The 20148-nt window shown below is 66.9% G+C and overlaps 1 protein-coding gene and 1 long non-coding RNA gene across 6 annotated transcripts; one reads left to right on the top strand and one right to left on the bottom strand.

Annotated features, from left to right (window-relative positions):
* Positions 1–3340: 3340 nt before the first annotated feature.
* Positions 3341–12417, top strand: CEACAM19 (CEA cell adhesion molecule 19). 4 transcript variants are annotated; one of them, XM_039512461.1, is made up of 9 exons: positions 3341–3495; positions 5086–5236; positions 5824–5934; positions 6644–7009; positions 10507–10708; positions 11135–11187; positions 11270–11364; positions 11604–11642; positions 11758–12417. In XM_039512461.1, the coding sequence occupies exons 1-9, from the start codon at positions 3442–3444 to the stop codon at positions 11803–11805; spliced, it is 1119 nt and encodes a 372-aa protein (XP_039368395.1). In that variant the 5' UTR covers positions 3341–3441; the 3' UTR covers positions 11806–12417. The 4 variants fall into 4 exon arrangements, with proteins under 4 accessions (XP_039368395.1, XP_039368396.1, XP_039368397.1 ...); XM_039512462.1 differs by lacking the exon at positions 5824–5934 and having other exon boundaries at positions 3343–3495; XM_039512463.1 differs by lacking the exon at positions 3341–3495 and having other exon boundaries at positions 5065–5236; positions 5846–5934.
* A 760-nt stretch (positions 12418–13177) lies between these two features.
* On the bottom strand, positions 13178–16693 carry LOC120390134. 2 transcript variants are annotated; one of them, XR_005591022.1, is made up of 3 exons: positions 16601–16693; positions 15908–16242; positions 13178–13211 (listed from the first exon to the last, which is right to left on the bottom strand). It is a non-coding gene; the product is annotated as an uncharacterized LOC120390134 (long non-coding RNA). The 2 variants fall into 2 exon arrangements; XR_005591021.1 differs by lacking the exon at positions 13178–13211 and adding an exon at positions 15408–15517.
* Between the last annotated feature and the right edge of the window lie 3455 nt (positions 16694–20148).

The following is a 20148-nucleotide window of genomic DNA, read 5'->3' as shown; positions in this document are numbered from 1 at the left end:
ACCTGCCCTGCCCCCACCAGCCCCTGCCTGCACCCCTGCCTGCACCAGCCCCTGCTTCACCCCCTGCCCTGCCCGCACCAGCCCCTGCCTGCACCCCCTGCCCGCACCAGCCCCTGCCTGCACCCCCTGCCCGCACCAGCCCCTGCCTGCACCACCTGCCCTGCCCGCACCAGCCCCTGCTGCACCCCCTGCCCGCACCAGCCCCTGCTGCACCCCCTGCCCGCACCAGCCCCTGCTGCACCCCCTGCCCGCACCAGCCCCTGCTGCACCCCCTGCCCGCACCAGCCCCTGCTGCACCACCTGCCCGCACCAGCCCCTGCTACACTCCCTGCCCGCACCAGCCCCTGCTGCACCCCTGCCCACACCAGCCCCTGCTGCACCACCTGCCCTGCCCCACCAGCCCCTGCCTGCACCCCTGCCCGCACCAGCCCCTGCTACACCCCTGCCAGCACCAGCCCCTGCTACACCCCTGCCAGCACCAGCCCCTGCCTGCACCCCTGCCCTGCCCCCACCAGCCCCTGCTGCACCCCTGCCCTGCCCGCACCAGCCCCTGCTACACCCCCTGCCCGCCCCAGCCCCGGCTACACCCCCTGCCCGGCCGGCACCAGCCCCAGCGGCACCCCTGCCTGCAGCCAGCCCCTACTACACCCCCTGCCCGGCCCGCACCCGCCCCTGCTACACCCCGTGCCAGCACCAGCCCCTGCCTGCACCCGCTGCCCTGCCCGCACCCGCCCCTGCTGCACCCCCTGCCCGGCCCGCACCCGCCCCTGCTGCACCACCTGCCCTGCCCCCACCAGCCCCTGCCTGCACCCCCTGCCAGCACCAGCCCCTGCTGCACCCCCTGCCCTGCCCCCCCCCGCCCCGGCCGGCACCCCCTGCCCGCACCAGCCCCTGCTACACCCCCTGCCCTGCCCGCACCAGCCCCTGCCTGCACCCCCTGCCCGCACCAGCCCCTGCCTGCACCCCCTGCCCGCACCAGCCCCTGCCTGCACCCCCTGCCCTGCCCGCACCAGCCCCTGCTGCACCCCCTGCCCGCACCAGCCCCTGCTACACCCCCTGCCCTGCCCGCACCAGCCCCTGCTGCACCCCCTGCCCGCACCAGCCCCTGCCTGCACCCCCTGCCCGCACCAGCCCCTGCTGCACCCTGCCCTGCCCCCACCAGCCCCTGCTGCACCCCCTGCCCGCCGCAGCCCCTGCTACACTCCCTGCCCGCACCAGCCCCTGCTGCACCCCCTGCCCACACCAGCCCCTGCTGCACCACCTGCCCTGCCCCCACCAGCCCCTGCCTGCACCCCCTGCCCGCACCAGCCCCTGCTACACCCCCTGCCAGCACCAGCCCCTGCTACACCCCCTGCCAGCACCAGCCCCTGCCTGCACCCCTGCCCTGCCCCCACCAGCCCCTGCTGCACCCCTGCCCTGCCCGCACCAGCCCCTGCTGCACCCCTGCCCGCCCCAGCCCCTGCTGCACCACCTGCCCTGCCCGCACCAGCCCCTGCTGCACCCCCTGCCCGCAGCCAGCCCCTGCTACCCCCCCTGCCCCGCCCGCACCAGCCCCTGCTACACCCCCTGCCCGCACCAGCCCCTGCTGCACCCCCTGCCCGGCCGGCACCCGCCCCTGCTGCACCCCTGCCCGCACCAGCCCCTGCTGCACCCCTGCCAGCACCAGCCCCTGCTGCACCCCTGCCCGCACCAGCCCCTGCTGCACCCCTGCCCGCACCAGCCCCTGCCTGCACCCCTGCCCTGCCCCCACCAGCCCCTGCTACACCCCTGCCCGCACCAGCCCCTGCCTGCACCCCTGCCCTGCCCCCACCAGCCCCTGCTGCACCCCTGCCCGCACCAGCCCCTGCCTGCACCCCTGCCCGCACCAGCCCCTGCCTGCACCACCTGCCCTGCCCGCACCAGCCCCTGCTGCACCCCTGCCCGCAGCCAGCCCCTGCTACACCCCTGCCCTGCCGCACCAGCCCCTGCTACCCCCCCAGCCCGCACCCGCCCCGGCTGCACCCCTGCCCTGCCCGCACCAGCCCCTGCTGCACCCCTGCCCGCACCAGCCCTTGCTGCACCCCTGCCCGCACCAGCCCCTGCTGCACCCCTGCCAGCACCAGCCCCTGCTGCACCCCTGCCCGCACCAGCCCCTGCTGCACCACCTGCCCTGCCCCACCAGCCCCTGCTGCACCCCTGCCCTGCCCGCACCAGCCCCTGCTACACCCCTGCCCGCACCAGCCCCTGCTGCACCCCCTGCCCGCACCAGCCCCTGCTACACCCCCTGCCCCCACCAGCCCCTGCTACACCCCCTGCCCGCACCAGCCCCTGCTACACCCCCTGCCCTGCCTGCACCAGCCCCTGCTGCACCCCTGCCCGCACCAGCCCCTGCCCGCACCCCCCCCCGCCTGCACCCCCTGCCCGCACCCGCCCCTGCTGCACCACCTGCCCCCACCAGCCCCTGCTACACCCTCTGCCCGCACCAGCCCCTGCTACACCCCCTGCCCGCACCAGCCCCTGCTACACCCCCTGCCCGCAGCCAGCCCCTGCTACACCCCCAGCCCGCACCAGCCCCTGCTACACCCCTGCCCTGCCCGCACCAGCCCTGCTGCACCCCTGCCCGCACCAGCCCCTGCTGCACCCCTGCCAGCACCAGCCCCTGCTACACCCCCTGCCGTGCCCGCACCAGCCCCTGCTACACCCCCAGCCAGCACCCCCCCCAGCCGCCCCCCCCAGCCCGCACCACCCCCAGCCTGCACCCCTGCCCTGCCCGCACCAGCCCCTGCTACACCCCCTGCCCGCCCCTGCTGCACCCCCTGCCCGCACCAGCCCCTGCCTGCACCCCCGGCCCTGCCTGCACCAGCCCCTGCAGCACCCCCAGCCCGCACCAGCTACACCCCTGTCTCCAGCCAGCCCCTGCTGCACCCCCTGCCCGCACCAGCCCCTGCTGCACCCCCTGCCCTGCCTGCACCAGCCCCTGCTACACCCCTGCCCTGCCCGCACCAGCCCCTGCCTGCAGACAGCCCAGCACCCTCTGCCCGCAGTCAGCCCCTGTCTCCAGCCAGCCCTTGTCTCCAGCCCTGCACCCCCTGCCCTGCCTCCAGCCAGCCCCATGCCCACGGGTGCCCTGCAGTTCCCAGGGCAGTGACCCTGCTCACCTGCTTCAGTGAGGGGGGCAGGGAGCAGCTGGGACCCACCCGTGTGCACACCCGAGGGTGACCAGACAGCAAGTGTGAAAAATCGGGACAGGGAGTGGCGGGGGGGGGTAATAGGATCCTAGATAAGAAAAAGACCCCAAAATCGGGACTGTCCCTATAAAATGGGGGGATCGGCTCACCCTAGCACCCCCCCCCAGGGAGCGGCAGGGACCCACACGTGTGACACGAAGCTCAGTTCTAGGTCAGGCCCAGCTTTTAAACCAGACCTTTAGGTAGAGTTAACATCCAGCCCTATTACCCGGGCATGTCAGGCGTTTGGATTCTGAAATCGCCACCCAGCCGTACGGTGACCCTATTGGTACAAAAATACCTCCTGTGGCACAGCCTTTAAATCCGAACTTTTTATTGGGAATCGGTTGCTAGGAAACGAAGGGGGTTTTTTTACTTTTTTTTTTTTTTAGTCATCCCTGCTGGGGCCCCGCCGGAAATGTCTGAATTGGGCCCCGCACTTCCTAAAGCCGCCCTGGCTGGGAATGGGTCTGGGGGTGCTGTGCTGTGGGGAGGGTGGGGCTCTGCAGGGGCGCTGGGGCGGGGGTGGGGACTCGGTAGGGAGCGCTGTGCTGTGGGTTGGGGGCTCAGGAGGGGGCACTGCAGGCATGGGGCGCTGTGGGGGGGCTCAGCAGGGGGCGCTGTGCTGTGAGTTGGGGCCTGGCAGGGGCACTGCAGCAGGGGTGGGGAGCTCGGCAGGGGCGCTGTGCTGTGGGGAGGGATTGGGGCTCTGTAGGGGCGCTGTGGGACGTAGGCTCGGCGGGGACGCTGTGCTGTGGGACGGGGTTGGGGCCTGGCAGGGGCGCTGTTCCGTGGGGGCTCGGCAGGGGCGCTGTGCTGTGGGGAGGGGGCTCAGCAGGGGCGCTGTTCCGTGGGGCCTCGGCAGGGGCGCTGTTCCGTGGGAGGGGCTCGGCAGGGGCGCTGTGCTGTGGGGAGGGGGCTCAGCAGGGGCGCTGTTCCGTGGGGGCTCGGCAGGGGCGCTGTGCTGTGGGAACGGGGGTTGGGGCTCAGCAGGGGCACTGCAGGCAGGGGCGCTGTGGGGGCTCGGCAGGGGCGCTGTGCTGTGGGGAGGAGGGCTCAGCAGGGGCGCTGTTCCGTGGGGGGCTCGGCAGGGGCGCTGTTCCGTGGGGCCTGGCAGGGGCGCTGTTCCGTGGGGCTCAGGGGGCGCTGTTCCGTGGGGAGGGGCTCGGCGGGGGCGCTGTGCTGTGGGGACGGGGTTGGGGGCTCGGCAGGGGCGCTGTTCCGTGGGGCTCAGCGGGGGCGCTGTGCTGTGGGAGGGCTCGGCAGGGGCGCTGTGCTGGGGGCTCGGCAGGGGCGCTGTGCTGTGGGGGCTCGGCAGGGGCGCTGTGCTGGGGGCTCGGCAGGGGCGCTGTGCTGTGGGGGCTCGGCAGGGGCGCTGTTACGTGGGAGGGCCTGTGGGGGGCGCTGTTCCGTGGGGCTCGGCAGGGGCGCTGTGCTGTGGGGAGGGGGCTCGGCGGGGGCGCTGTTCCGTGGGAGGGCTCGGCAGGGGCGCTGTGCTGTGGGAGGGGGCTCGGCGGGGCGCTGTTCCGTGGGGCTCAGCGGGGGCGCTGTGCTGGGGGCTCGGCGGGGGCGCTGTGCTGGGGGCGCGGCAGGGGGCGCAGTTCCGTGGGGATTGGCTTGACTCAGTAGGATGGAGAGGGGGGAGGCCCCCCCAGTTTCTCAGGTGCCCGGAGGGGCCGGGATTCCCCAGCGGGGTTGGGGGCGGGGCCCCGGGGTGTGACTGGAGCCCGCCCCCCACCCCCGAGATCTCTGCTCCCCAGTGACCCGCCATAGACTGAACCGGGGGGGGGGGGGGTTGGACCGGACGCTGGGGGCGGGGCGTGTCCGTGCTATGCGGGCGGGGGGGGGTCTGTTTGCACCGACCCCCCGCCCCCCCCAGCAGCGCAGAGCCGCCGCGAACAGACGAAGGGTGCAGGTCCGGCCCCGCCTGGGCCCCGCGGGGGAGGGAGCCAGAGCCGGGAGGAGACGGACAGAGAGACCGACGTACCGACCGCCCCACCGGCCCCCTGAGGGGGCGGGCTCAGCACCTGGTAAGACACAGGCACCTACAGCTGGGGGCCAGGACTCCTGGGTTCTTCCCCCCGACCCCCGTAAAGGAAGGGGGTCTGGTGGTGGGGGCTGGGTTCTGGCCCCTCCCCCGGGAAAGAAGGGGGTCTGGTGGGCTGGGCGCCAGGACTCCTGGGTTCTGCCCCCCCCTCTGGGAAAGAAAGGGGGTCTGATTGGGGGGGGGCTGGGAGCCAGGACTCCTGGGTTCTCTCTCAGCTCTGGGAGGAGAGTGGGGTCTAGTGGCTAGAGTGGAGGGAAGGGGCTGGGAGCCAGGACTCCTGGGTTCTCTCCCCTTATTTTTGATGCGCAGGGCGCTTCCCCCCCCCCCCCCCTGTCTGTTTCCCAGGCACCTTCCTGGGCTCCGCACCAGGGCACCCGCCTCCCATCCCACGTTCCAGGCTCTGGGTGACTCAGGGCCAGACGGGTTGAGCAGCTCTCGTGCTGCTGCCGCCCCCGCGGGAGGCCGGCAAAGATCCCACGTCCACAGCCCATCAGAGGAGCTGAGCCTGGGACTCTTGGTAAAGGCACTTCAGCAAAGGGACCCAGGCATCCGACTGGGACCCTCCCTCAGGTGCCTTCTCCTCTCTCCACAGACTGGGACCCTCCCCTCTGCTCCTGCCTCGGGGGAGGATGGGAGGGCCTTGTGTCCGGAACACCCCATATAAGGGGGTTCTGATTGCAGGTGAGACACAGAGCAGTGTGTAGGGGGAGCCCTGGGCTGGGCTAACAGGGTCTGTGGGTCGGGAGTGAGGGGCACCGGCAGAGCTGTGGGGGGAGCTCAGGGCTGGGCTAGCAGGGGCTGCGGGTTGGGAGTGAGGGGCACCGGCAGAGCTGTGTAGGGGGAGCCCTGGGCTGGGCTAACAGGGGGCTGCGGGTTGGGAGTAAGGGGCACTGGCAGAGCTGCGGGGGGAACTCAGGGCTGGGCTCGCAGGGAGCTACGGGTAGGAATTGGGAGGCACCGGCAGAGCTGTGGGGGGAGCTCAGGGCTGGGCTAGCAGGGGCTGCGGGTTGGGAGTGAGGGGCACCGGCAGAGCTGTGGGGGGAGCTCAGGGCTGGGCTAGCAGGGGCTGCGGGTTGGGAGTGAGGGGCACCGGCAGAGCTGTGGGGGGAGCTCAGGGCTGGGCTAGCAGGGGCTGCGGGTTGGGAGTGAGGGGCACCGGCAGAGCTGTGGGGGGCGCTCAGGGCTGGGCTAGCAGGGGGCTACGGGTAGGAATTGGGAGGCACTGGCAGAGCTGTGGGGGGAGCTCAGGGCTGGGCTAGCAGGGGCTGCGGGTTGGGAGTGAGGGGCACCGGCAGAGCTGTGGGGGGAGCTCAGGGCTGGGCTAGCGGGGGCTGCGGGTCAGGAGTGAGGGGCACTTTCACCATCTCTCTTCCTCTCCCTGTCCCGCCAGGCTGTCTCCTGTTGTGCTGGGGTCCCCGTGCTGTGGTTTGTACTGTTGTGGTGCACGTGATCCCGGAGGCTCCGTCCGTGGGGCAGAACGTCATTCTGTCCGTGGAAGGCGTCCTGGATCCCCTGCGTCACTTCGACTGGTACCGGGGGCGGCTGGCTGATGGCAGCACCCGCATCTTCAGCTACTTCCCGGGGCAGGAGCTCCCCCAGCGCAACGGGGTGCAGTTCACGGGCCGCGAGGTTGGCTTTCCCAACGGGTCTCTGCTCCTCCGGGGCGCCCAGGCCAATGACAGCGGCACCTACCAGGTCGCTTTGCTGCTGGTGCCGCAGGCCAGCGAGAAGGGCACCGTGGAGCTGCGGGTGAGCGGTGAGTGGCCCCCCCATGGCCTGTGCCTTCCCCCAGACACCCCCAATCTCCCATGCCCCCCCCGACACATCCATCCCCCCGAGGTGTGAGAGGAACAGGGTGGGGCTGCAGGTGGTTGGTAAATCACATCCCAGAGACACCCCCACCCCCTGGGACCCTCTGCAGGGATCCACCCGTCCCCCAGGGTACCCAGCACCTCGGCCCCTCCACGACCCGGTGGGCAGGCTAGGTTCTAAAACTCACATGGGCTAAAGAGTGAGCCAGTTACCTCGGCTCATTTTCCTGCTGGGCTTTGGCTCCGTCCGTCCCCTTCGGCCAGACAATTCCTAGAAGCGGACGAGTTTAGCAGCAAATCACTGAAAGCAAAGGAGAGCCGGCGGCCAGCGTTGGGGACGGCCCGCACTGCGCCCCAGCAGAGGTGTGACAAGGATCAGGGACAATCAGGCCCTTCCGTTCAGTCAGAGGCAGCTGCTCTCCCACTACACGGGTCTGGGCTGAGACTTGGTACCGACCTCGCCCCTGCGCCAAAGCAGCTTGGCTGCCGGGGCAAGTCAGGCAGCCAGTGCTCCGGTGGGGTTCGGAAATGGAGCCACGTTACTGCGTGGCCTTGTCGGCTGTTGCCAGAGCCAGGGGCCCAGTTGTGCACGTCAGGGCTATTGCGCATTAAACCCCAGGAAACAGGCAGAGCAGGAGGCCGCAGGCCTCCAGGGCTGGTGCACTTGGTGGTGCAACCTGCGGCTCACAAACCAATTCGGACCTTTCGTCCGGAGCCGCAGAGTCTGTGTGTGGCAGGCTCGGTTCTGCTAAACGCTGGGATTCTGGCCGTGGCTTTGCCTGTCGGACTCAGCACCCTCGGGTACTTACTGACGCAGAGTCGTGTCTACACCACTACGACCAAACTCGCTGACGCGATGCCAACAGCCCGCACGGAGCTCAGCCCGTCAGAGGGTTTCGCTCAGGCGCGCCCGGCTGGAGACGTGAAGCCCAGGCAGCCCTCGCAGGGGACAGTACCAGAGTAAACGTTGCCTGATCACTGGGAGCGAGGCGCTTACACGCGTTCCAGACCTGAGCCTGTGCCGCGGATCAGCTGGACCTGGCATGGGTGGGTTCTGCCCTCACTCCTGCAATGACCGGAGAGCGCCGGGGCGATAGACGGACGGTCACCAGGTGACTCGCTCAGGGCGCTGTGTATAGAACAGCTGGATCCTTTCTAGTCTCTGGATTTCGCTGCTGTCTCTACCCAGGGCCCTGCCCAGCGGAGCGGCGCTAGCAGTGACCCGTGGGGGGTGTTCTCCTGGGCCAGGCTCTCCACGGGGGGTGAGGCGCAGGGTGTTGGATACGATCGAGCGCTGCTCGGCAGTCTGGCCTGGTCCCTGCCCAGCGGAGCGAACTGGTGCTGTCAGGGAGGCGGCGCTAGCAGTGACCCGTGGGGGGTGTTCTCCTGGGCCAGGCTCTCCACGGGGGGTGAGGCGCAGGGTGTTGGATACGATCGAGCGCTGCTCGGCAGTCTGGCCTGGTCCCTGCCCAGCACAGCGTCTGGGGCCAGCTGGAAGCCAGGTTGGAAGCATCCAGCCAGGATGTGAGCTGTGCCTTCTCCTCAGCCAGACAGGAAACAAGTTGTCTCCTCTGCGGCATCTTGCAATAGTGGGAAACTCCAGAGTTTCGGTGCAAAACCTCCAGGCTGGGCTGAGCCACGATGAGCCACCGCGTTCTGTGTGGGGCACGAGGGACCCGGCCCTGGCCACCCACTGGCTCTGTTCCAGGCTGCAGCCAGCTGGGGCAGTGACTTCCCACGGCCTGCTCTCTGCCCAGCCTGTGCTTGCCCCACCAGCAGGCCACGCTCTCTGCAGAGTCTCTCTGGCACGTCCCTTCCCCTCGCGCAGGGCTCCGGCCTCCGTTAGTGGCTCGTCGCACTGCCGTGATATAAACCCGTTCGACTCACTCGCTGGGTCTGTCGCCAGCCTGAGCCAGCAAGGAAGGAATCAGCGGCCCGTGGCTCCGTCCCCACGCTGGGTTATCCCCACGCTGCTGCGAGACGTCCAGTAGGAACTTCGGACGTGAGGGTCTCCGCGTGCAGCTGCCACTCGTGCCGCACGGCTGGGTCACCTGAGCGACGTGGCACCATTGTGCGGACGTGTCCTGCGGTGCCAGAAGGGGCTGGTCCATCCATGTTCACAACCCACCTCTCCAAGCGCCAGTGGCCAGCTCAGTGCGCCTGTCCCAGGGGCTGGGTTGGCTTAATTCTGGGCTGTGGCTTCGTCGGCTCTGGACCAGCCGCTGGGTCGCCCTAGGGGTGACGTGCACAGCAGAGCCGATGGCTTCGTGAGGCACCATGGAACGTGTCGGCTCCTCTGGCCCAGAACGCGCTGGTTGTACGTAGCCTTCGTTAACAGCCCGTTCCCCAGCTCGTCCGGCATTGTCCGGGTGGGGCGTGTAACCGTTTCTGGGGCTGGGACCGTAAAGCTGAGAGCAGCGCAGCGTGCGGGGGGCCTGTGCTGAACGGGTCACACCAGGGTCAGGTGAGCTCCGTGGCAGGTCTCTGCTGCAGCTCACGGCTAGGCCCTGCCGTGTGTAGCAGAGACGCTCGCTCCTGTCAGCCTGGTCAGTCCAGCCCCCGGAGCGGCAGCCGTGGAGTCAGGGGAAGAATTGTGCCGTGGCCATAGCCGCGTGCACACGGGGCCCCTTGTCCTGGCTCGGGGGGGGGAATTCACGGAGCTGGGCGGGCTGGTTTATAGGCGTCAGACTCTCCTCACAGGAGCGAGCCCCTGTCTAGAGAACCCTGGGCCAGCCGAGAGCCCCGTGGGCCCCCCGCAGATCGTGGCTGCAGGCAGGCGGCGCTCGGAGCTGTCCACAGCCCCTTGCGGGCAGGCGCCTCGGGCAGCGACAGGGCCTCGAGCCGAAGGGGCTGTTGGCAAATGCTGGGGACAGGTCCTGGTTCCGGATCCTCAGCCCCAGCTGCACCGGCTCGGTCGCCTGTTCCCGGTGGCAGCGCCGGAGCATGGGGCAGCAGCAGCCGCTGGGTCTGCTCCGTGTCCAGGCCCAAAGCGCAGACACGAGGTACTCGGCTGGCGCTGGCGGTGGGGCCTGGCCCGGCCACTGGTCATTCCCCAGAGTCCTGCTCCGGAGAGCGGCCGAGAGGCCTGGTCCATGGGAGGGTGTTGACTTCAGGCTGGTTAGAGACCCTCCCAGGGACTCCTCAGAGCCCCCCCATCACCCCTTCCCCCTCTCCATACCCCCCATGGCCTCCATCCCTCCAGGGACGCCCCCATAGACTCCCCCACCTCCCAGGGACAGTCTTGGAGACCCCCCATCCCCCGCATGGACTGCCCCAGGGACCCCCAGGGGGAGCCAGAGGGTGATCCCTCCCCAAACCCCATTAGCCCCCCTCATTCCCCCAGCCCAGGACTCTGCTCTGTCCACAGGGACCCCCTGGGCTGGGTCCCCCCAAGCCCCAGCTCCCCCCAACACTAACTTCTCCCCAATTCTCTTCCTTGCAGCCCCAGTGTCCACCCTGGGTCCAAGGACACTGCTCCCCCCGGGCTCAGGCACAGGGCCTCCCCCGGCCACAGCAGCCCCCAGCACCCCGCAGGTCTTGGGCTGGGTGGTGGCGGGGGTCGTGGTTGGGATTTTGCTGACCGGAGCTCTGGGAGCCGTAGTCATCTACCACCTCGTCCTGCGCAGGTCGGACCTGGCCAGAGGGTAAGCGCGGGGGAGGGGGGTAAGATGCCTGGGTTCTCTCTTTGGCTCTGGGAGGGGAGCGGGGTCTAGTGGGTTGGGGGGGCTAGGAGCCAGGACTCCTGGGTCCTACCCCCAGCTCTGGGAGGGGAGTGGGGTCTAGTGGTTACAGTTGGGGGGTGTGAGGCAGGGCTGGGAACCAGGACGCCTGGGTTCTCTCCCTGGCTCTGGGAGGGGAGTGGGGTGTAGTGGGTTAGAGCGGGAGGGAGGAGGGCAGGGAGCCAGGACTCCTGGGTTCTCTCCCTGGCTCTGGGAGGGGAGTGGGGTGTAGTAGGTTAGAGCGGGAGAGAAGAGGGGTGCTGGGAGCTAGGACACCTGGGTTCTTTTCTCCTGGTGAGGTGGGGTGGGGATTCCCTTGGGATTGTCATGTCAGCTCCCCGCTCTGTTTAGCTCCACAGGAAAACTGGATCCCAAAGGGAAGAAACCACAAAGATCTGCCAGGGGTGAGTCACAGCCCGGGGGTGGGGCTTGGGCATGGGGCTGAGAGCCCGGACGCCTGGGTTCTATCTCCCGTTCTCTCTCCAGATGACATGGAGCCGATTTACGAGGTGATGGAGTCTCCCTTGGAGTTGCCGCAGCCGGAGGGGAGAAACCCCAAAACTGACCCCCAAGCTCCCCCGGTGAGTGAGGCTGGGCCAGGCACTGCCCCCCTGGGGACCCCATGGGCACTGCCCCCCTTGAACTCCTGGCATGCTGCCCCCGGTCATTGCCAGGTACCACCCTGCCCATCCCCCTGCCTCCTGCCCCCTTCCCCCTGGGGTCTGTTCCCTGCTGGGGGGCAGGGGGGATCCTGGAGAGGGTTGGGGTCAAAGGCCGGTTATAACAAATCTCTCTCCCCTCCCCCATGTCTGTCTTGCAGGCCATCCCCTTGCCTCCCCAGCCAGACCCCAACTACACGGTGAGTCCCCCCAGTTCAGCTTCCTGGGGGTGGGGTATGAGGGGCTGGGAGGGTCCGTGTGTCCGGGATCCTCCCCCATGTCTGTCTGTCCCTAACGGCCCCTCTCCCCTGGCAGGAGCTGCTGAAGCGAGCCGAGTCCGTGTATGCCCAGATCCAGAGGTGACGCCAGCCGCAGAGACCACAGGGGGGAACCCCCCTAACAGGGCACCGCCCAGGGATGCCCCCCACCATGGGAAATCCCCCCAACGAGGAGCCACCCAGGGACACCCCCTGCCATGGGGAACTCCCTGAGGGTCCCCACCCATGGGGAACCCCCTACCATGGGGAACACCCATAGAAAAACTGGGGTACGGTCCTCTTCCAGGGACCCCAATGGGCAGCTGCACCCACACAGAGCCTGAGCACTCCCCAGTGGGGTACCCCTCAGCAAACCTGGGAACCCTCCACAGCACCCTTGGCCCTCCCAAAGGGATCCCCTCCCAGCATCCATGGAAACCCCTAGAGACACCCCCCATTGTCTGTGGGGAACCCCCCCAGCAGTGATAACCCCCCAGGAGAACTCCCACCCTCAGCCTCCGGGCCAGACCTTGCACCCTGGGGATCCCCCCCATCAGCATCTTCAGGGACCCCCCCCCGAACCCAGCCTCCCGGGGCCCTGCCTGGGCTCCCTCTGACGCCGGAGTCTGGATCAAATTGCTGGAGGAAGAGCTGGAGGCTGGTGCTGGGAGCAGATGGGGGGCGCCCCCAGCCCCACTATTAAACCTTGTTCCTCTGAGACAGTCTCCCTCCTGCTCTGCTCTGGCTTGGGGGGGTGGGGGCTGCCATTACACAGAGACCCCCCCAGTGCCAGGCCGAGCTCAGCTGCCAAAGACTTTTATTGAGGTTCAGGGGGGGATAAGGGGGGTCGCTGGTCAGGGCCGGCTCCAGGCAGCAGGTCCCTGGGGCAGCACGTCCAGGTCTTTGGGGGCGGGTCCCTCAGTCCCTTGGAGCGAAGGACCCGCTGCTGAATTGCCACCGAAGAACGAAGCCGGCGGCAGAGCTGCCGCCGATCGCGGCTTTTCCCGCTTCGCCGCTTGGGGCGGCAAAAAAGCTGGAGCCGGCCCTGTCGCTGGTGACTGGGATGGGAGTGGGAGCCTGGTCACTCCCACCCCAATTCTTGCTGGCCCCATTGGGGGCGGATCCCGGCCCCATCCGGTCAACCTGGAAAAGATGAGACTTCAGCGGGGGAAGGGTCACAGACCCCCCAAATCCCCTACTGAGCCCCCCCTGCCCCAGGGCGCCCCCTGCTGAGACCCCTGCCCTGTTCTTGCCTCCACGGCCCCCCCGTTGCTCTTACCAGAGATCCGCAGGTGCCCGAAGGCCTCGGCGTCGTGCCCGCTGGCCTGGCAGACGAGGGTGTAGCCCCCGCTGCCCTGGGGGGGTTACCCCTGTGATGCGCAGGGAGCGGGCGTGGGCTGGCGTCTCCCCCCAGTGAAGGCTGGACCCCGGCACAGTTCCCACGGGGCCACAAAGATCAGGATCCACAGGGACCGGCCCCGGCTGGAAGGAGGCTGGAGAACAAGACACAGACTGGGGGGGTGGGGGAGAGTACGTTAGAGGTGGGACATGCCCAGCTCTGCTGATGCCCCTCACTCCCGACCCGCAGCCCCCTGCCAGCCAAACCCTGGGATCCCGCCCAGCTCTGCCAGTGCCCCTCAATCCTGACCCACAGCCCCTGCTAGCTCAGGCCTGGCCCCCCGCCCAGCTCTGCTGATGCCCCTCACTCCCGACCCGCAGCCCCTGCTAGCCCAGCCCTGGGATCCCCCCAGCTCTGCCAGTGCCCCTCACTCCCGACCCGCAGCCCCCTGCCAGCCCAGCCCTGCCTGTATAAGAAAAAGACCCAAAAATCGGGACTGTCCTTATAAAATCGGGACATCTGGTCACCCTACCTGTGCCTCAGTTTCCCTCTGGACTGGAAAAAGGACTCAGTCCCCTGCATGAGCCGTGCGGGAGGTGGGACGTCTGTGGGGAATGGGCTGGTCCAGGCGGCAAATCGCTGCCCTGAGGACTGGCCAAGCCCCCCCACCCCGGCAGCAGGACGCCCCCAGAGAGGGGCCGCGTGAGGGGCCAGAACGAGCCGGCCATGGACTGGGTCAGGGCTGGGCCGGGCCATGGCTACCGGCTGCCTCTCCAGGCTGAGTGGGGCCCCTGGCTCTGCACGGGGGCCGGGTCGCTGCCACTGCCCCGGGGCCTCATGCCTGCAGGGTCCCGCAGAGACCCTCAGGTGCTGGTGGCCCAGTCCTGGAGCCCATGGGCCCCTGTCCAACCCAGTATCAGAGGGGTAGCCGTGTTAGTCTGGATCTGTAAAAGCAGCAAAGAGTCCTGTGGCACCTTATAGACTAACAGACGTTTTGCAGCATGAGCTTTCGTGGGTGAATACCCACTTCGTCGGATGCAAGTGGTGGAAATTTCCAGGGGCAGGTGTGTATATATAAGCAAGCAAGAAGCAAGCTAGAGATAACGAGGTTAGTTCAATCAGGGAGGATAAGGCCCTGTTCTAGCAGTTGAGGTGTGAAAACCAAGGGAGGAGAAACTGGTTCTGTAGTTGGCAAGCCATTCACAGTCTTTGTTTAATCCTGAGCTGATGGTGTCAAATTTGCAGATGAACTGGAGCTCAGCAGTTTCTCTTTGAAGTCTGGTCCTAAAGTTTTGTTGCTGCAGGATGGCCACCTTAAGATCTGCTATTGTGTGGCCAGGGAGGTTGAAGTGTTCTCCTACAGGTTTTTGTATATTGCCATTCCTAATATCTGATTTGTGTCCATTTATCCTTTTCCTTGTGTCCAACCCTGGGGTCCCTGGCCCAGTGAGGGGTCGGGCCCAAGAGGCCGCTTGCAAGCTGGGGCATAGGCCAGACCCTGTGACACCCCCCCTGGCCCTTCCCCCTCTGCCCTGGGAACCTGCCCCCTTTCTCCCCACCCTCACCCCCTGGCCCCTCTCTCTCCCCACCCAGAGATCCTGCACCTTCCCCTGCTGCCCCTCCCCGTCCCACTGTGGGCAGCCTGCCTCTGCCCCACCCCTGCAGCACAGCCGGCCCCTCCTCCCCATGCCCCCGCCGGGAATCCTCAGTCTGGGGGTTCCTTAACCCCCTCCCCCATATGCCTCCCCCCCAGGAAACGGGCCACAACGGGGCAGCTCGTAGAAGGGGCGGGAACTGGCAAGTGAGCGGGGGGGGGGCAGTGGGCTCCTCCCCCTGCTCCGCGCACACACCGGATTGGGTGGGGCTGGAGCCACTCCGGAGCCGGGACACAGAATGAGCCCCCACTCCCCCCCCTAAGTCTGTGCGTAGCCGGGGGGGGGCGTGTTCTAGGGGTTAACGCTGCCCCCCCACCCAGGCTGAAGTTTGGGCAGAGGCGCGAGGCTGGGACCTGGGGCCACTACGAGCCCCCCGCCCCGCCCTTGTCTGCGGATGGGAGGGGGCGAAAGGGGAGGTTCCTCTTTGGGGGTCTCCAGCCCCCCGGCTCCATCGCTCTGGTCCTGCGGCGCCCCTGGAGCGGGGGGGTCACCCACTCCCTGCCGGGGGCCAAGAGGGACCTGGCGACGGCGGGGGGGGAGAGACCCGGCCCCCCCATCACACAGCCCCCCCCACCTACCCCATGCACCCGGCCCCTCTACAGCTGGGGCCTGCCCCCCACCACCCATTTACCCCACCCCCCACACACAAACTCCAGGCTGTGGCTCAATTCCCAGGCTTTTATTAAGGTTACTGGGGGGAGGGAGATTTGGGAGGGGTCTGGGGAGGGGGCACTTGGGGGATGTGGGGGAGGGGTCTGGGATCCGGTACCAGCCCCCAGGACCCCCTGGTGGGGGGCAGCAAATCCAGACACCGTCCAGTCACCCTGCGAACAAAGAGCCTCGGTGGGAGACAGCCCCCGTGGAGCAACCCGCTGCCCCACCCCTGCCCCACCGTGCCCCCACCCCGCTCCCTGCCCCACAGCACCCCTGCTGAGCCCCTGCCCCACGGCGCCCCTGCTGAGCCCCTGCCCCACGGTGCCCCACCCTGCTCCCTGCCCCATGGCGCCCCCTGCGGAACCCCTACCCAACAGCACCCCCTGCTTAGCCCCCTGCCCCACGGCGCCCCCTGCTGAGCCCCTGCTGCGCCCCCCCCCTGCCCCAGGGGGCCCCCTGCTGAGCTCCCTACCCCACAGCGCCCCCACCCAGCTCCCGGCCCCACCCCACGGCGCCCCCTGCTGAGCCCCCTGCCCCACGGCGCCCCTTCTTGCTCTTACCGGCGAGCTGCAGGCGCACAAAGAGCACGTGGGACCGGCCCCTGGCGCGGACGACGAGGGTGAAGCTCCCGTCGTCCTGGGGGGTTAACCCCGCGATGTGCAGGGAGCAGTCACCCCCCAGGGTCCCTGGCTCCGCGTGTCCGGGGAGGTGAAGGTCAGGATCCGAGCGGACTCGGCTGTGGAGGTTCTGCGGTACCAGGTGCAGCTCTGGGCGACTCCCCGGGCCCCCCCCACCAGCAGGGTCACCGTCTGCCCCACTGTGGGGTGGGGGGGCACCACTGCCACCCCAAAATCAACAGCGCTGCCCAGTGGGAGGCAGGAGAACAGGACACAGACTGCGGGAGAGGGGAGGGTGTTAGAAATGGGAACCCCCCAGCTCCGCTGGTGCCCCTCACTCCTGACCCGCAGCCCCTGGCTATTCCAACCGTGGGCTCCCCCGCCCCCAGCTCCGCTGGTGCCCCTCACTCCTGACCCGCAGCCCCTGGCTATTCCAACCGTGGGCTCCTGACCCGCAGCCCCTGGCTATTCCAACCCTGGGCTCCCCTCCCACAGCTCCGCTGGTGCCCCTCACTCCTGACCCGCAGCCCCTGGCTATTCCAACCCTGGGCTCCCCCGCCCCCATCTCCGCTGGTGCCCCTCATGCCTGACCCGCAGCCCCTTCCTATCCCAGTTCTGCCCCCCTCCCCCGCTCACCTGCCAGAATTGGGCCTGTCCAGGAGCTGGCCCAGGTGTGGGCGTGGGGGGTGCCTGGGAGATGCCCCATGTCCAGTCTGTGCTGGGGTTGGGGTGAGGGTGCCCGGCTGGTGAATCCCAGGGTGGGGGAAGGGCAGGGATGGGCGGGGGGAGGGGGGTTGCCCAACAGGCCCCCGGGGAGGGATGTTGGGTAAGAAAGAAACCCACAGAGCAACGGAGCCCTGCCCCCCCCCCGCACTCTGGACCCCGCCCCCTTCCCCACAGCCCCCACGGCAACACGCCCAGGCTCCTGCTGCCCCACTCTGTACCCCGCCCCCCCCACGGCAACACGCCCAGGCTCCTCGCTGCTCCTGCCCCCCAGGCCCCGCACCCAGCAGGGGAGGGGGGGTAGGAAGGTGACGGCAAAAGGGAGGGGGGAGGAGCCAGGAGATGGAAACAGCCCCCCCCACCCCTGGGTTCAGGGCTCTGAGTTGCCCCCTCCTCCCCCCAGGATTCAGGGCTCCATGATCCCCCCCCCCCCCCGGCTGTTGCTCAGTGGGTTTCTTACCCAACCTGCCGCCCCTCCCCCACTGGCTCTTGGGACACTTCCCCCAGTGGCCGATGGGCCCTGCCGGGGTGGGGGGGGTGGGGGAGGAGCTGGGGCCTTGTGACACCTCTAGGAGCCGGGGTCCCCCAGCCCCGAATACTGCCCCACACCGGGGGCCTGGGTTCCATCCCCGGCTCAGGCAGGGGGGTCACAGAATCACAGGACGGGAAGGGACCTCGAGAGTCCCCTGCCCTCGTGGCAGGACTGAGGATGATCAGACCAGGGAGGCCAGCGTGTGGCTCCGGAGCCGGCTCTGCAGAAGTGAATATGCGGCTGCTTGTAGGGGCTGGAGCGACAGGCGCCAACTTTCCAATGTGCCGGTGGGGGGTGCTCAGTGCTCAACCCCTGCCCCTGCCACAGGCCCGGCCCCCCCACCCCCCTTCCCGCCCCCTCCCCTGAGCCGGCTCTCGCTCCCCCCCCCCCCGCCCAGCCTCCTGCACACCATGAAGCAGCTGATCAGGAGGTGCAGGGTGGGAGGGGGAGGCGCTGACCGATGGGGCTGCGGCGGGTGGGAGGCGCTGGGTGGGGGAGCTGATGGGGGGGCTCTTTGGCAATGTACTTTGGTAAATTCTTGCTCATTCTCAGGCTCCGGTTGGCCACCCCTGACCTAGCCCATCCCTGACGGGTTCGTCCAGCCTGCGCTTAAAAATCCCCAATGAGGGAGATTCCACCCCCCCTCCCCGTGCTACATGTTCCAGGGCTGAGACACCCTGACAGCCAGGACGTCTTTTCTAACGTCCACCCTAACCCGCCCTCGCTGCAATTCAAGCCCATCGCTTCTGGTCCTGCCCTCAGAGATGAAGAAAAACCATTTTCCTTCCTCCTCCTTGTAACAACCTTTTCCATACTTGAAAACTGTGATCGTGTCCCATCTCAGTCTCTCTTCTCCAGACTAAACAAAACCAATTTTTTCAATCTTCCCCCATAGCTCATGTTCTCTAGACTTTTAATCATTTTTGTTGCTCTTCTCTGGACTTTCTCCAATTTGTCCCCATCTTTCCTGAAATGTGGCGCCCAGACCTGGACACGATACTCCAGCTGAGGCCTGATCAGCACAGAGTAGAGCGGAGGAATTACGGCTTGAGTCTTGCTTACAACACTCCTGCTAATACAGCCCAGAAGGACGTTGGCTTTTTTTGCAACAGCATTACACTGTTGACTCATATTTAGCTTGTGGTCCACTCTGACCCCCAGATCCCTTTCCGCAGTGCTCCCTCCTAGGCAGCCATTGCCCAGTTTGTACGTGTGCAGCTGACTGTTCCTTCCTATGTGGAGCACTTTGCATTTGTCCTTATTGAATTTCATCCTATTGACTTCAGACCATTTCTCCACTTTGTCCAGATCATTGTGAATTTTAATCCTATCCTGCAAAGCACTCGCGACCCCTCCCAGCTTGGTATCGTCCACAAACTTTATAAGTGTCCTGTACTCTCTATGCCCTTATCTAAATCATTGATGAAGATATTGAACAGAACTGGACCCAGAACCAGTCCCTGCAGGACCCCACTCGTTGTGCCCTTCCAGCATGACTGTGAACCACTGATAGCTACTGCGATAAACTCAGGACAGAGAGCTGCAAGGGGGGGAGGAGTCAGTCCCAGAGGGTTAAAAGGCCCCTCCTCCTTATCAACTGAGAGACAACTACAGGTCAATCAGGTTCAGCTGAGAAAGGGTTACCAAGGTAGCAAATTAGAATCAGCTGAGCGGGAGCTACCTGAGGTTAATTAGGATCAGCTGATTCCAACTTGGGGCTGCCTGAGACCTTTTTAAACCCCTCCCTGGGAGGAAGGAGGGGAGGAGCAGAGAGAGAAGGAGCCTGGCTGCCAGGAGTGCTGGAGCAGTAAGACAGGGAGCCTCCCCAGGAGGAGAGGCCATGCTCTCTCCCACAAGGGAGTGAAAATACTTTAAACAGGACTGGTGGAGAGATGGGGAGCAGACTCCCCCTGTGTCCTAAGGGGGCCGCATTACCCAAGCCAGTCTCACCAGGGCAGAGGCTGGGGAGACTGAGAAGGTGCCTTGCCACACTGCTCTCTGGGAACAGTTTTCCAACCAGGTTTGCACCCACCTTATAGTAGTTCCATCTAGGTTGCATTTCCCTAGTTTGTTTAGGAGAAGGTCCTGCGAGACAGAGTCAGGATATACCACATGTACTGCCCCCCCCCCCCCCATCCACAAGCTTGTTACCCTGCCAGAGGAAGCTCTCAGGTTGGTTTGACATGATTTGTTCTGGACAAATCCATCCTGACTATTATTTATCACCTTATTAGCTTCTAAGTGTTTGCAAACTGATTGCTTAATTATTTGCTCCATTATCTTTCTGGGCACAGAAGCTAAGCTGGCTGGTCAGTAATTCCCCAGGTTGGTCCTTATTTCCCTTGTTATAAATGAGCACCAGATTTGCCCCTTTCCAGTCTTCTGGAATCTCTCCCGTCTCCCAGGACTTTTCAAAGATAATCGCTAATGGCTCAGATATCTCCTCAGTCAGCTCCTTGACTATGCTCCGATGCATTTCATCAGGCCCTGGTGACCTGGAGACATCTATCCAGTGGGTTAGAGCTGGGGAGGGCTGGGAGCCAGGACTCCTGGGTTCTCTCTGTGCCCCCGTTCCTTGCAGCCCAGCGTCCCCTAGTGTCACACTGGGGCATTGGCGTCAGCACTCACCGATGTTTCTGTGGGAAGGGACCTGGGGTCCTGGATTCCCCCCGTCCCCCTTAGCTCCTGGGTGCAGGCTCTGTCCCGTGTGCAGCGCCTGGCAGAATGGGCCCCGGGGCAGGCGTGAGAACAATGGGGCAGTGCGGGCGGGGGAGGCACCCACCATAGACAGGCAGATCCGTCCGGGGCGGGGGGCCTGGGCGGGGCGCGTTAACCCTGCGATGCGCAGGGGCCGTGGGTCTGAGCAGGGTGACTTGCGGGGGGCAGTAACTGAGGCCCCTGTTTTCAGCAGCGGTCGCTGAGCGGTGCC

This window comes from Mauremys reevesii, linkage group 24 (assembly GCF_016161935.1).
Source record: "Mauremys reevesii isolate NIE-2019 linkage group 24, ASM1616193v1, whole genome shotgun sequence".
NCBI lineage: Eukaryota > Metazoa > Chordata > Testudines > Geoemydidae > Mauremys > Mauremys reevesii.
This window is presented reverse-complemented; position numbering and strand designations above follow the sequence as displayed.

What these genes read in the sequence shown, in the direction of transcription:
- CEACAM19 (XM_039512461.1), top strand. Translation starts at nt 3,442, where the DNA reads ATGTCAGGCGTTTGGATTCTGAAATCGCCACCCAGCCGTACGGTGACC. An exon ending in TAAGGGGGTTCTGATTGCAG is followed by an intron (nt 5,935 to 6,643) that starts GTGAGACACAGA and finishes CTGTCCCGCCAG; the next exon opens with GCTGTCTCCTGTTGTGCTGG. An exon ending in AGGTCGGACCTGGCCAGAGG is followed by an intron (nt 10,709 to 11,134) that starts GTAAGCGCGGGG and finishes CGCTCTGTTTAG; the next exon opens with CTCCACAGGAAAACTGGATC.